General features: G+C 43.1%; 1 protein-coding gene across 3 annotated transcripts; it reads right to left on the reverse strand.

The window, feature by feature from the left end:
• Positions 1-1953: 1953 nt before the first annotated feature.
• On the reverse strand, positions 1954-10806 carry DYNLT5 (dynein light chain Tctex-type family member 5). 3 transcript variants are annotated; one of them, XM_084637943.1, is made up of 5 exons: positions 10742-10806; positions 10116-10239; positions 8095-8180; positions 3762-3886; positions 1954-2377 (listed from the first exon to the last, which is right to left on the reverse strand). In XM_084637943.1, the coding sequence occupies exons 2-5, from the start codon at positions 10226-10228 to the stop codon at positions 2174-2176; spliced, it is 528 nt and encodes a 175-aa protein (XP_084494069.1). In that variant the 5' UTR covers positions 10229-10239; positions 10742-10806; the 3' UTR covers positions 1954-2173. The 3 variants fall into 3 exon arrangements, with proteins under 3 accessions (XP_084494069.1, XP_084494068.1, XP_084494070.1); XM_084637942.1 differs by having other exon boundaries at positions 10598-10799; XM_084637944.1 differs by lacking the exon at positions 10742-10806 and having other exon boundaries at positions 8043-8180.
• Positions 10807-16485: the final 5679 nt, after the last annotated feature.

The following is a 16485-nucleotide window of genomic DNA, read 5'->3' on the forward strand; positions in this document are numbered from 1 at the left end:
AAAAACAAACACCCCTGACTGACATAAGTTTCACCGGCAAGAGTGCTGGTGTGGACAGCGCTATGTCGGCAGGAAAGGCTCTCCTGCCCACATAGCGAACGTTGCTTGTTGTGGGTGGCTTAATTACGCCACTAGGAGAGCTCTCTCCTGCCGGCATAGAATGGCTACACAGAGGAGACCTAACAGTGGCATGGCTGGTATGGCTGTAGCTGTGCCACTGTAAGGTCTGTAGTGTAAACACAGCCTAAAAGATAAAGGTGAGTAGACAAGGATTTAACAGGATTTCTGTATTAATCCAGAAACTATAAAGAAATAAAACCACCTTAATTAAAAACATTAATTCCAACTCTTGCACAGTGCAGTTTTAACTAATTGATTTTATTATAAGTAAAATAGAAATGGAATTTCATATACATACCACAGATTAGACACATTGCTGCTTACAGTCCAATAAAACATTTCTAAACATAATGAACTGTTATTATCTGTCATGATATTTATCTAGATTTTCCTCAGAGCTTACTAGTTAAGAGCCAAAATCCTCTCATTGAAAAACAAAAACAAATAATGATACAAGCTAATACAGTGATATGTGGTTCTAAAGAACAATTAGAATCAACTGCAAAATGTCATTTTAGTATGAATCATTTCCTGTGGAAAGTAGCAAGAGTAGAAAATGGTTTAAGTGTGCATGATTATTACATTTACCACTGAAAGGCTTATTTCACCCTTTTTAAAACAAATGTAAGCTGACTGTCTTCTAACAAAAGAAAAAAAACAAACGAGGAGTCCTTGTGGCACCTTAGAGAGGAACAAATTTTTTGGGGCATAAGCTTTTATGGGCTAGAACCCACTTCATCAGATGTATGAAGTAAAAGATACAGGAGCAGGTATAAGTACATGAAAGGATGTGGGTTGCTTAACCAAGTGTTAGGTCAGTCTAATGAGATAAATCAATTAACAGCAGGATACCAAGGGAGGAGAAATAACTTTTGAAGTGGTAAGAGAGTGGCCCATTACAGACTTCATTGGTGAAGCAAAGAAACAGACTGACAGAGCCAGAAGAGTACCCAGAAGTCACCTACTACAAGACAGGCCCAACAAAGAAAGTAACAGAACGCCACTAGCTATCACCTACAGCCCCCAACTAAAACCTCTCCAGTGCATCATCAAAGATCTACAACCTATCCTGAAGGACAACCCCTCACTCTCACAGACCTTGGGAGACAAGCCAGTCCTCGCTTACAGACAGCCCCCAACGTGAAGCAAATACTCACCAGCAACTACATACCATACAACAAAAACACCAACCCAGGGAACAAACCATGCTACAAACCCTGGTGCCAACTCTGTCCACATATCTATTCAGGGGACACCATCAGAGGACCTAACGACATCAGCCACACCATCCAGGGCTCGTTCACCTGCACATCTACCAATGTGATATATGCCATCATGTGCCAGCAATGCCCCTCTGCCATGTACATTGGCCAAACCAGACAGTCTCTACGCAAAAGAATAAATGGACACAAATCTGACATCAGGAATCATAACATTCAAAAACCAGTAGGAGAACACTTCAATCTCTCTGGTCACTCAATAACAGACCTCAAAGTGGCAATTCTTCAACAAAAAAACCTTCTAAAACAGACTCCAATGTGAAGCTGCAGAACTGGAATTAATTTGCAAACTAGATACCATCAGATTAGGCCTGAATAAAGACTGGGAGTGGCTGGGTCATTACAAAACCTAAACTTAATTTCCCCAACACTAATTTTTCCCGTACTGTTAGTCACACCTTCTTGTCAACTGTCTGTAATGGGCCACTCTCTTACCATTTCAAAAGTTATTTCTCCTCCCTTGGTATCCTGCTGTTAATTGATTTATCTCATTAGACTGACCTAACACTTGGTAAAGCAACCCACATCCTTTCATGTATTTATACCTGCTCCTGTATCTTTTACTTCATACATCTGATGAAGTGGGTTCTAGCCCAAGAAAGCTTATGCCCAAATAAATTTGTTAGTCTCTAAGGTGTCACAAGGACGCCTCATTTTTTTTGCTGATACAGACTAACACGGCTACCACTGAAACCTGTCTTCTAACAGTTTTTCTACAATATAAACACGATAAGTTAGATATTTTTCTTCCACTAATAAACTAGAGCTTTTCATTATTCAAAATAAACAGCATAGACATTTGCAAGAGCAAATAGTGAGGTATTTTTGAAAACATACGATGAAAATGTATCACTTGCAGGATCCCAAACGCATCTGCTTCCAATTCGCATGCTCTGTTCATTTAGTTGTCCAATATGTACAATCACAATAATTTTGTACCTTGGTATCATAAGGTCTTTTACCCGAGCCTTAATAACCTATAACAGAGAAACATGTTCAGATAAATTATTCTTTCTACAGTAGGTTCACAGGTAAAAATCACTGCATTGATACAATAAGTATAAACATGTTATGTATAGTATTACTAAACATTTTCAAGAATCTTGTTGGTAATCACCTAACTATAGACCTGCAACATCATCCTGTAAGTATTCCAGTACCATTAGAGGGTGGAATATGTCAGACTGAGGTTACAGCACCAATGAATCAGTATTTTCAACACTGATGATAGTGATATCAGTTCTTGGAAATGCCATATCCCCAAAGGATTAACTTCAGGAGTTGCATTCTAAAAAGTGGTGGCATCTTCTTGATTAGTTAGAGAGAGCAAAGCACAGTTCAAATATGAAAACTGTCTATGAAAAAGATGGCACCTTCACTCTTAACTGAATATACATATGGAGATGATCTGTTATGTTGACTAAAATGTATAACACCAACCAAACAAAAATACCCAAACACACAAGTTTTTACTGCCTTTTACTTCTGTTAGCTTTACAGATCCATCTTTGCTAAAAGAATAAGTTGCACATGCTATTCTCTCTCAAACAAATCTGTTGATGATACCCAAGTTCCACTCTAGTACACCTAAACAAACTCACTGAAGACTTGCACATGTGTTACCAAGCAGAATTTGCAACAGCACAAATGCAGAAGTATCACTAAGGGGCTATTTTGGTTGTTTCTGGAGGATTAAGCTACAGTGAACTGAGGCCACTTAACTTGTAAATGAGAGCATCCACACAGGGATTTAATAGATTTTAACTTCAAACCTTTAGTTCACTCGTTTAAATTTTCCTAAGCCCTATTTTCTACTTACTAATATTGTCTCTTCTGACATGAAAAGCCAAGGAAAGGAGATTTTAAAAGGAAAAAGATTGGAGGCATTTTTCTGTCAGGGGTACAGGGTTTGCCTATCCCAAAATCTGGCTGGGGATCCACAGAAGGAGAGCTAGCAAAATTCTCCCACATTGCCTCTGGTACACCTAATGCCCACTCACATGGTTCCTTGGGAGGACAAGTTAAATGGAACCACTCCCCATTGGCCACAGGAGTCCCTGTGACCATCCAGGGGGCTATGCACAAAAGTTACAACAGCCTGGGACTGTTCCATTTTCTGGGTAAATTTTGAGGACCAGAAGAAGGATGATATGCAGTCTCTGGCCCACCCACTTGTCACAAGCCTGACAAATCATCTTCCCCTCCCCAGTGCATACCCCAGACATACAGAAAAAGGTCTACCAGAGAAACTGGGGAGACTGTGCATGAAAGACCCCTCAATGCATGGATTTGAGAAGGGGGTGAATCTGATCCATAGTTTACTTAAAAAGCCTAATTGTACTAATAATTTATTTTTTATACCTCAGAGATGGTCTTTGTCATTTGTCTGCATAGCTCTGCTTCATATTTTTCTTCTTGAAGATAATTAGTCAGCACATCCTTCAAAATATTATTTACTGTGACCACAGGAAAACGTTTTGCAGGACCTGGTATATGTAGATATTTTATAGTGCTTTAATTTATAAGTCCATGTTGAGAATAACTGAACACACATTGTAAACTGCTTTTTTAACCCGACTAATCAAAATGACCAAAGAAAGGGGGTTAACTAGAACAGTGAACTAGTACACTAGTTAGATGTCTCTCTGGAGACCTGAATTCAAACCCTGGATCAGGTGGAAACTAAAAATATTTTTATGATCTCATATTATAAAGCTACCACACAATTCAGTATGGGGTTAAATCTATTTAAAAGAGACCCAGAATTGAAACAGGAGGGATGCTAAAGATCAAGACTGAGGTGCTTTGTTTAACTTTGCACAACATCTCTGGTTCTAGCCAGTGCTATTACAATATTGCATTTCAAGAATATCAATTCACCGACAAATTAAAATAAAGCACCTTCAAAATCATATTTTTTCTCTTTAACTACAAGTTTGTAATAGATTTACCAGGAAATTAAGTATAAACAAGTTAAGGTTTGTAGCACTTTGGGAATTTTTAATGAGATTCCTTGTTTGTTCTCATTCCCCTCCAGAATTTTTACCAAAATATTAAACTGACATGTAAAACAAGAATGACAATGTAAGATATCAATGGATCTCTCTAATTGGAGAGCAAATATATGGCTAGTTGTGATCTGCTAACAATCACTTGAAACAAATGCTAAGACTAGGGCCCTACCAAATTCACAGCCATGAAAAATGCATCACGGACCATGCTATTTGGTCTCCCACAATAAAATTTGGTCTTGTGTGTGCTTTTACCCTGTACTATACAGATTTCACAGGGGAGACCAGCGTTTCTCAAACTGGGGGTCCTGACTCAAAAGGGAGTTGTGGGGGATGGGGGTCAGAAGGTTATTTTAGGAGGGTCATGGTATTGCCATCCTTACTTCTGTGCTGCCTTCAGAGGTGGGCAGCTGGAGAGCGGCACCTGTTAGCCAGACGCCCATCTCTGAAGGCAGCGTCCTGCCAGCAGCAGTGCAGAAGTAAGGGGTGGCAATACCGTACCATGCCACCCTTAGTTTTGCACTTCTGCCTTCAAAGCTGGGCAGCTGGAGAGTGGCAGCTGCTGATTAAGGGCCCAGCTCTACAGGCAGCAGTGCAGAAGTAAAGGTGGCAATACCATACCATGCCTTCCTTACCTCTGCGCTGCTGCTGGCTGTGGTTCTGCCTTCAGAGCTGGGCTCCTGGCCAGCTGTCCAGCTCTGAAGGCAGCGCCGTCGCCAGCAGCAGCCCAGAAGTAAGGGCAGCAGTACCCCAACTGTCCCTACAATAACCTTGTGACCCCTTCCCCACAATTCCTTTTTGGGTTTATTTTGATCTAAGGTTTTTTTAACCTCTTTTCCATAGTCTCTGAGTGTTTTTTGATGTTAACCAACTAAGGCACACAAAAAATACCTACAGGTTGTTATACCTCTTGCATGCTGAAATCTGTTGAATGGGGATGTAATACCCTTCAAAGTATTGGAAGTACTATAGGCAGCAGAATAGCTCATTTGCCTCGAAGTTCAATCGTACTCTATCATCTCCTTGGGAAAATGTGGTTGTGGATCACGCAGTTGTGTGGCAGAAACGTACACTTGTTTGGTCCTATAAAGTGTTCTAAGTACATTCTTATGCATAAGTCTCAGTAGAAAAGATTGCCTTACAGGAAGATAATTTGCAAGATCTACAAGTGGGCCATGTACAGCTAGTCAGGAATTTTTCAGCAAACCATCTTCCCACTGAAATATTTTGATTAGTCCTCACTGAAACCGTTTGCAGGAAAAGGTCAGTTTCAGTAAGTTTCTTGACTCAAACAAGAAGTTTCAAAATTAATCAAATGTTCTGTTTCAAATGTTAGAAACGAAAATTTGCAGTTTCCCGTTTTGAAACATTTAAGTTAGTTACAATAAAATAGCACCAGGGAAAGCATTCACCCAAGAGGTTAGAGAAGAGAAAGAGGAGGAAATGGCACTTGCGGAGGAACAGGCTGGATTTAGACCAGATCGAAGTGCAACAGATCAGTTATTTGTGATAAAACAAATATTAAAGAAATACACAGAACACAACCGAACCTGTTACTACAACTGTATAGACTTCAAAGAGGCTTTTCATTTAGCAGAAAGGGTTATGGCAAGTTATGACAACGTATAGCAGCCCCCCAAAATTGATCAAGCAGATAGAAAACATCTACAGAAAATCAATGAGTGCAGTGAGAAGAGACAAGAAATTGATGGAATGGTTCAGAACGAGAACAGGAGTGCATGCTATCACCAGATTTGTTTTACTTGGTACTGGAAGCAGTAATGGCTGTAGCACTGAAAGACGAAAAGGGAGGAGTCTTAGATTCACACATGACATGGACCTCCCAGAATTGACTAAGGAGGATTTACAGAGAATAACTGACAAGGTAGAATGGGAAAGAGTATCAGAGAATGGGAATTGTGAAGATGACATAAAAACAAGAATTGGACTAGCCACTACTGCATTTGAAAAACTGAAAGATCTGGAAGGCTAAAGATTTTTTGATAAAAACAAAACTCAACGTATATGAGACAATGGTCATGCTGACACTTGCTATACAGATTGGAATGCTGGTATATGAGGAAATCTGAAGGACAAAAGATTTTACACTTAGAAATGAACTGGCTGAGAGGAATATTGAGCTTCAAAACGGCAGAAAATGAAAAATGGAGAAGAAAACAGCTAGGGCATGATATAACAAGTACAGAAGACTCAAGAAAAACAACTGTGATGGTCTGCACACATCAAGAATGGACTCAGAAAGGATACCATACATGGCAATAAATACCAGCGTGCATGGAACTAGAAAGAGGAAGACCGAGGATGCATTGGATAAATGCAATGAAGGATGACAGAACAAAAATGTTTAAAGATGTACCAGCTTCATAGCTTTGTTCAAGATAGAAAGTGGAGAAAAGACTTCATTTAGTGCATCATTGCTGTTGAGCTGATGGATGGGAATCAAAAAAGAAGTAAAAGATTAAAAATGAAAAGGTGTTGAAATTTAACAAACAATTTGAAATTATCAAAACAAAATTTTGACCTAAACTGAAATCTTTTTTGGTTTATCAATTCATGAAAGCTTTCAAGGTTGCAATTTTTTGTCCCAATTCAAAATGGGATTTTTTTTTAAAATCTCAAATATCTTACTGGGATGGGAAAACTGTTTTCCACCCAGCTCTAAGGACATGAAGTGGACAAGCTTTATCCATCTACCATGCTGTAAACTGATTGCTCCTATACCTTTGGCCAAAAAGGATAAACTCCTTTTCTTGCTATTATCTGGATTAGTAGTACCTTACACACGCCAAACTTTAGACAAATAAATTTTGTTTTCAGTCAAAATATACATCATGCGGTTGTCGATTCTAAACTAAGACAAATGTTGATCCCCAATATTCTCTCGTGCTGAGACTCTATTATGATAAAGCTATTTTATTGGGAGCCATTATGACCATAACAATTTTGGGCAGGGACAGTCTTTTTGTTATGAGTTTGTACAGTACCTACCACAGAGTGGCCCTGATCTGGAGCCCTTAGTATTACCTCAATATAAATAAATTAAACAGATAAATTACTATGCCTCCCAGTGTACAAATTAAGAGAAGCACTCTTGATGAAAGAAAGTTATCTTAAAGAGAAACTATCAACTTCAAAATCCCACTTCTCCCTGAAAATTTTCAGCTTACAATTGTTCCAGATTGCACCTAATATTATAATAACTGAAAGTTTAGAGAAAAACATTTTTCTCTGAATTTTAGATTGTTAATTTGATAACTTGATGCATTTAACTGCATTTTGGCATCTAGTCTATTTCAGTGTTTTTCCCCTGTAGGTTTTTTACACAGCAAGGGAAGGTGTGATGTGGTGGTTTTTGTTTTTTAAGAACAGGGAGAGGTGATTGTAAAACCACAAAAACTGGTAAAGAGGACTCAGGGGCAAATGTATTAATAGAAATGACAGTAGTTTGAATTCTTTTCAAAACTGACTACATTTTGACTGTTTCCCCATTTAGGCAATATCTGAGTTATACAGTTTACATTTTGGATTCATAGCGTTTAAGACCAGAAGGGATCATCAGAGCAATTAATTTAACAAATATATCACAGACTATTAAATTTCACCCAATCACCTGTATTGAGCTTATTTTTTTTAGTGTGAGATGGAGGAGGAAGTTTCCATACCCAGCTGATAAGTGTTCTCCAATTGAATGGCAAGACGAGGAATATCATGGCCAGGTTCATCCATATAAGACACTGTACTCATGGAGCTAAAAATAATTCAAAAAGTGACTGTATAAATGAGTGTATATTGAAAACTATGTTGATAAAAATAAATTGCAAAATTTTAGATGGTACAGACACACAGCTTTTTCTCTCAGAAAATGTTAAAATAATTTTTGGACTTATTTATGTCAAAATGGGACCAGTTAAGAATGCCTTTTCTCAGGACATTAGGCACTCAAGAAATATGCTGCCATTCAGTGGGACACATCATCACACCCAGTTAAACACTAAAGAGTAGTGGAAGCAAAATATCTGCTCTTTCTTGTAAAGTTAACTGTTTTCAAAGAACATAATGCATTAATTTGCCAAACTGCATTCAAAACAGAGCTTCTGTTTTGGAAAGTAATGTGCATTTAAGAAAAAAAAATGAATTTTCTAGCTGCATGGGGTTGAGCAGAGTAAAGCAAAATGATAACTTTTAAACTTTAATTTGGTTTTACTATAACAGAAATACAGTAATGAAGCCCAGAATTTAGAAGCAGCTCGGTGGCCAACTACTCAATTTTAAGTAGGATGGTGGGGGAGTGGGATGGAGATAAGTAAAAATCAATCTGATAGGAACTCTGATACCACAGAATTGGGTGCAGTATAAGAAACAGGCAAAATTCACCTTAAACTACAGCTTTACAAAATATAATTTTGGTAAATAGTTTGTCATTCTTCTTTGCATCCAAACTACTGCCAAACAAGTCTGTGGACTGAGATGTCCCCTAAAAAAGGAATACTCTAGAATATTTCACAAGGAGTCCGATGAAATCTACCTTCTGGTTCCAAATGGAACCCACTAGCAAATGTGTTATTGCTTCCCCTCTGTGCCAATCCATGGGGGATATGAGTTGTTATAGCCTCCACCCTTGAGTTCATGATTTTTGCTCTGGAGGTTCCTGGTTCAATCTCCGACAGATGCCATCAGATGTAATCTAGCAGCCATCAGATGCATTTATGAAAGTGACTGGAGAAACACTGCATTCTAAATTCTAAATCCATTCTAAATTCTGGGCTTCATTAGTGTGTTTGCTATAGTAAAACCAAATTAATGTTTAAAAGCGATTGTTTTGCTTTACTCAACCTGTCACAGATAGCAAATTCAAATTGTTTTTTTCCTAAATGCACATTAGTTTTGAAAACAGAAGCTGTGCTCAGAATGCACATCCAAAGGATTAATTAGAAGAGTGATATCCCAAATATGAACTTTTCCCTTCCCTTTAAAGGTGGTAGAGGGAAAGGTTTTTAAGAGGGAGCTATAAACATGAATATCTTTAAAATAAAGAATTTAAGCCTCTAAGAAGTTCCTCCCTCACCCAGGCAAAAACAAGAAGTCACCCAGTTACAATGAACATTTTAAAATGGGTACTCTCCATGGGCTTGATCTCAGCATGCAGGCCCTGATCCAAACATTTAAGCACTTGCTTAACTTTAGAATGTGAGTAATCCTACTGACTTCAGTGGGACTACTCGTATCCTTAAAGTGTTTTGCTGGATTGGAGCCAGATCATTAAGCAGCTTGTTGGGCCTCTCAAGATGAGACATGGGACTAAGGATGGACCTTTACCATGACCAAGAACTAGTTCCTCTTCAAGTAATCCCCAAAACAATCACATCAACCAACATTAAATTTGTTGCTTATGACTGTTGGTTTAGACTAAAGGGGTCCCGAACATTTATGGGTTCCTCAGATTTAGTGAAGTAATCATGAGGAGAAAAAGCACTCTTACAGTGATGCTTGAATGACAGAACATTTTTCCTTTGTAATTACCATGTAAAGAAGCTTTCTCATAGTGCTTCAGAAGCACTAGAGGCTAGAATCTAGTATTCAAAGCACTAGATTCAAAGCATCCCCTCATCCATTACCCTTTTTATTTCTCAAGGCAACATTTTCCTTACATTATTTTATAATCCAAATTAGAAAAATTACTTACTCTTTGTTTTTTCCAAGGATTTCTTTTGCTCTGACTTCATGGCTGCTTAGAGAGGATACGCTGCCTCGTTTCTTTAACAGGCGCGCTGCCTTATCCTTAGCTGTGTCCGACATGCCTATTAAATCTGAGAATTTATACAGAATGATGGAGACCCTGAAACAGACAGGTGGCTGTAGCAACAGTCTACATATTTTAGCAAACCAAGTCTACGGAGCTCTGTGCGCTGTCGAAAACTGATCGGTCCAAAGGAGATTTTACTGGTAACCCTTGGCCTAACGTCTGTTCCACGTACCCTACCAGAAACAACTGAACTGGGGCATCATTGACTAGAAAATGATACCTCTGTTTTGAGTTTGCGGAGAAGATGTCAGCCCACTCCCACGGCCCTGCATCCCACCCAGCGGCACGCCCCACGCCAGCTAACCCGGCCACACCCCCAGCTCCCCTCCGCCGAACCGCCCCCGACCCAGCCCCGCACTCACCCCCACCCGCAGCCGAAGTGCCCCTTGCCAAAGAAGCGGCGGCGGCGGCTGGTTTCCAAGGTTACGGCCAAACACGCCCCCCCTCGTCTGCCGGGGGCGGCTCCCACCCTGCGCCCGGCCCAGACGGCGCGGAGAGGGGCTCACCGCGGCCAGCGGGGCGGGGGCAGCGTGCGCGAGCCGGGTTCTATCCAGGCCGGCTCGGCTCGCCCCCTTCTGCTTCTGATTGGATGGCAGCAGGGGGAGGGGGCGGGGCTTCTGGAGTGACCCGCCACACACACACCCTGCGGCGCGGCCCGGCCCGGGGAGGTTCGGGGCGGGGGCGCAGTGACCGTGAGCGCCCAGCCGCGCTCCCCTTTGGCGCGCGGGCAAGGAGAGCCGGGCCCCGCGCCGTCTCCCTTCCCGCTCCCCAGTTTCTCTCCGCAGGCCGCGGCGCGGCGTAGCAGGCACAGGGCTCCAGCCCGGGCTGCGCTCGTCCGGGCCCTGGACACGGCGACGCCCTCGGCGAGAGGGTCTGTCGGGCGCGGAAGGGCGCCCGTGGAGCCCTGGCAGGGGCCGCCGTGCTCTGTGGCTGGCTGGCGGGCTCCCTCCCGGCCTTCTCCTGCTGCAAGGAACCGCCAGGACTCTCAGCTCCCCGGGGACCCCAGCTGCCCCCTGGATTCGCGCCTTCACATCCCAGCCTGGGGCTTCTTGCCTCCCGCAGGAAGATTCCCACCCAGAGTCCAGTCAGCAGCCAGGCTCCCAGCATGAAGCCAGGGCCCCTGCGGGCAGTAGGGCTCCTAGCAGTGAGCCCAGATGGGCCGGCAGCCCAAGCTGTGAGCTGGGGTGGCAGCCTGGCTTGGAGTGGAGACCCAGCAGCAGCCTGGCTGCGGGAGCCCTGAGCCTGGCTTTCTTATCACTTTCAGGGCTCTGCTGGAGCTGTGAAATTGACAAGACAGCCAACAGCTGATGTAAGGAAGGGAGTATCTACAGAGACACTGGGTCATCCTAACTACACTGACATAAGTCCTATGCCGCAGGGGTGGTCAAGAGACAGACCACAGGCCAAAGCCAGACCGCCAGCTGTCTTTGAATGGACCCCCAAATCTTTTTATTTACTTATCGTTGTTTCTTTATCATCTACCCTAAGGAGTCTAGACCTTGACTATATCTTGACAAAAAATAATTGATTACTCCTGCAAGCCTCTGGTGGAGGTGGAGTTATTGTTGGTGTAGTAGGACACTTACATCTTCAGAAGCAAGGCTGTAGTGTGTATATTGGTACAATTAGGTCCATGTAAGCTACCTGAGGTCACCCTGTGTAGCCTAGACCAGGCCTTAGCTCGCAGTTTGGGTGAGGTGAAGGTAGAGCTGCCTTGAAGACTGGCCCTACTGTAGCACCATCTTCTTTACACATAACTTTAATTACAATCTCATGCTTCCCACCTCCTTACACCACACATGTAAATGTGTATGTTACAGCCCTGCATGTTGAAGGTAGCAAAGATACAAATTCTTTGCTATATATGAAAAATAAAGCACATCCTCCCCCCAAACTACAGCAAACATGCTCTTTGAGCACAAAGTTAATTTTTACAAGTAACAGTTAATTGCTTTATGAATTAACATTATTTGCTGTCTGCATGCTATTCCCCCAGGGCACCTTTTACAAGTTTTGCCCTGAGAGAGCAAAGCTTTTTCTGGTTTAAGAGATGATACTTCAAAGTGCTCTAAAATCCACATAGAATTATAGAATATTAGGGTTGGAAAAGTCCTCAGGAGGTCATCTAGTCCAACCCCCTGCTCAAAGCAGGACCAATCCCCAACTAAATCATCCCAGCCAGGGCTTTGTCAAGCCAGGCCTTAATGGTTTTTAAGGATGGAGATTCCACCACCTCCTGAGGTAACCCATTCCAGTGCTTCACCACCCTCCTAGTGAAATAGTGTTTCCTAATATCCAACCTAGACCTCCCCCACTGCAACTTGAGATCATTACTCCTTGTTCTGTCATCTGCCACCCCTGAGAACAGCCAAGCTCCATCCTCTTTGGAACCACCCTTCAGGTAGTTGAAGGCTGCTATCAAATCCCTCCTCACTCTTCTTTTCTGCAGACTAAACAAGCCCAGTTCCCTCAGCTTCTCCTCATAAGTCATGTGCCCCAGCCCCCTGATCATTTTCGTTGCCCTCTGTTGGACTACTCTTTGGTAGTGGGGGGACCAAAACTGGACACAATACTCCAGGTGTGGCCTCACCAGTGCTGAATAGAGGGGAATAATCACTTCCCTCGATCTGCTGGCAATGCTCCTAGTAATGCAGCCCAATATGCCGTTAGCCTGCCTGGCAACAAGGGCACACTGCTGACTCATATCCAGCTTCTCATCCACTGTAATCCCCAGGTCCTTTTCTGCAGAACTGCTGCTTAGCCAGTCAGTCCCCAGCCTGTAACGGTGCATGGGATTCTTCCGGCCTAAGTGCAGAACTTGGCACTTTTTCTTGTTGAACCTCATCAGATTTCTTTTGGTCCAATCCTCCAATTTGTCTAGGTCACTCTAGACCCTATCCCTACCCACTAGTGTATCTACCTCTCCCCCCAGCTTAGTGTCATCTGTGAACTTGCTGAGGGTGCAATCCATCCCATCATCCAGATCATTAATAAATATGTTGAACAAAACCGGCCCCAGGACCGATCCCTGGGGCACTCCGCTTGATACCAGCTGCCAACTAGACATCGAGCTGTTGATCACTACCTGTTGAGCCTGACAATCTAGCCAGCTTTCTATTCACCTTAGAGGCCATTCATCTAATCCATACTTTTTTAACTAGCTGGCAAGAATACTGTGGAGACCGTATCAAAAGCTTTGCTAAAGTCAAGATATATCACGTCCACCACTTTCCCCATATCCACAGAGCCAGTTATCTCATCATAGAAGGCAATCAGGTTGGTCAGGCATGACATGCATACAACAATTTTACTTTAGAAGTACTGTCAAAGAAAATAACATTAAATAGAAGAAAAGGAGTACTTGTGGCACCTTAGAGACTAACAAATTTATCTGAGCATAAGCTTTTGTGAGCTACAGCTCACTTCATTGGATGCATGCTGTAGCTCATGAAAGCTTATGCTCAGACACATTTGTTAGTCTCTAAGGTGCCACAAGGACTCCTTTTCTTTTTGCGAATACAAACTAACATGGCTGCTACTCTGAAACCATCAAATAGGAGGAAGATGGAAGACTATAGGAGCCAGCAACATTGACTAATACTGAGCTAGCATACTGTCTTCAGTCAAAGCAGTAACTTAAGTTTATCATGGAAAATAAAACAAATTTCAGTTTCCAGAATTCATTCTATACACAAAACAAAACGGGTCAAACATCAGTTTCTTCCCTCACAGCACTGTAGTTTCTGTGAAAAGGGGTCTGAAGGAAATGGCAAACACCATAAAAAATTGTCATGGGGGTGGTGGTAGCGGTACAAAAGTTGGTGGGGGGGGGGTCTGTTGATTACGGGGTTCCTCAGATATAGTCTCACCCTAAGGAGTTGATTTTAATAATCAAACTGCTCCTGAAAAGCAGTATTCCTAAGGAGAGGTGTGTGCTGAAGAGTTAGGGTAATTTGTTCAATCACCCCTTAAATAAGATGCTCTCATAACATTTTCAGATTCTAATAACTTTTTTGGTGCAGAGATAGGGGGGAAAAACCCTATCAACTGTTCTACACTTAAAAATTAGATTGACCTAGCTACATTGCCAAGGGCCGTGAAAAAGTCCACACCTTGAGCTCTGTAGTTGGTTTGACCTAACCCCTAGTATAGATGCAGCTAGCTCAATATAATTTTTAAGTGTGAAATTTATAGCATGGACTGTCCCAAGATCAAATATTGAACAGTAACAAGGACCAGTTTAGAAGTATTTAAAGAGTTGTTGCATTACAAAAGCTTTAGTACTTCTAGTTGCATTTTTCTGATTCAGCTGAGAATCTCTCTCTGAAATTAATGGTCTACTTCATAACTCTGAGCTTCCTGTGCTGAAAGTGAAGTGCATAGCCTCTTCTCCACATATTAGCCAAACTGTCCTGCGTTTAGCTCAGAGGTAGGCAAACTACAGCCCGTGGGCCACATCCGGCCCGCAGGACCATCCTACCCGGCCTTGAGCTCCTGGCCGGGAAGGCTAGCGCCCCTGCTGTTCCCCCTCCCACGCTGGTAGCATGGCTTGCGCCCGCCCACCTCACAGGCTTTCCAATAAGCCAATCCTGCTGCTCTGAGTGGCATGGTAAGGGGGCAGGGAGAGGTGATGAGATAAGGGGCAGGAGGTCCCGGGGGGCGGTCAGGGGACGGGGAGCAGGGGGCAGTTTAATAGGTGTGGGAGTCCCGGGGGGCCTGTCAGGGGGTGAGGGTGTGGATAGAGGTAGGGGCAGTCAGGGGCCGGGGGGGTTAGATGGGGGTGAGGTTCCAGGGAGTTGGTTAGGGGGTCCCGGGAGGGGGTGGTCAGGGGAGAAGGGGGAGTTGGATGGGTTGGGAGTCCTGAGGGGGGCAGTCAGGGGGTGGATGGGGCAGGGGCCAACCTGTTTGCGGAGGCACAGCCTTACCTACCTGGCCCTCCATACAGTTTCACAACCCCGATGTGGCCCTTGAGCCAAAAAGTTTGCCCACCCCTGGTCTAGCTGATACATGAACTCCTCCCCCTCATCCCTCCAACTTTACCAGGCAAGGAGGAGGGGGGACCGGGTAGGTGACTGGTATTGGGGTGAATGGGCTCTCAGTAGCAGTGGATGTGGAGTGGTCAAAAGCAATGGGCATGGCAGAGGAATTAGCAGTGAAGGAAGTATGGGGGGGCACTGGAACAGGAAAGGGGATTTGGAAGGATATAGGGGGGTACTGCTGCCCCTTTGTCAACTTTTGCCCCTCCGTGCTGTGTGCTGGCACAGATGCTGAGTTCTGAGAGGGCAGCACACCTTCAGATAATGCCCCTCAATAATATAAGGAATTTCAGAAACCCTGTTTGATAACTAGAGCTTTAATGAAGAGCTGGGTTTTCAAAAATGTCATTTTTTCAGATCATTATCAAAGGGCCCTTTTATGTTATGGAAGCTCAGAAGTGGTGACAGCAGAGGGAAAGTTGGGCATCTTCCTCTGCAGTGACATACTGGCTGGGGGAGAGGAAGTGGAGCCATCTAAGCCCTCCTGCCCTTCCCTCCCACCTTTTCCTACAAATACCCCTCATCCCTAACAGTTCATCTCCATGAGTGCTCCACTAAGCAGATGGAGCGGGATCTAGATCTCCCTTTTCCTCCACTGCTGCTGTTTCTATGATAAAGGGGAGGTCAGAGCAGTGCAGGAAAAAGTTGGACAGGCAGTGAGGAGACTACTCCAGCCAAGTGCATTCTCTAGCTGGAGTAATCATTCCCAAGGAGCCTGAGGGAGTTTAGGGGCAGAGTTGGCCTGTGGAAGAGAAGAATGCTGAGAAAATATTTAAAAAACAAAAACAAGGAAATTAATGGTCCAGAAACATCATTAACACAGAGTTAAGGTTGCCCAATGCTGCCTTGTACTCTTCCAGAATGTGGGGAATGGCTAAACTTAAGCTTCTGAAAATTGGGAAACAACGAGTTAAGGTAACACATACTTAAATATCTGAAAACCATGACATACCAAGTTAAGATACATACTACCCCCACACTGCAACCTTAATCCTGTCCTCAGTGACACCCCTATATGCCAACACCACACAGACTAGCAATCTACCCTTACAAGTGCTGCAGGACACTTCAGGAGTAGAGCAGGAACCCCTGATGCAGGAGAAACTTTCAGTTATGAAGAGTGGGAAAAAATGACCAATAACTCTAAACAAATATTCAAATGTAGCCCATGTACAAGTTTCCAATGAGTTTGAACTACATGGAAAGATTGAATG

Source organism: Lepidochelys olivacea (genome assembly GCF_965140295.1).
Source record: "Lepidochelys olivacea isolate rLepOli2 genome assembly, chromosome: 8".
Classification (NCBI taxonomy): Eukaryota; Metazoa; Chordata; order Testudines; family Cheloniidae; genus Lepidochelys; species Lepidochelys olivacea.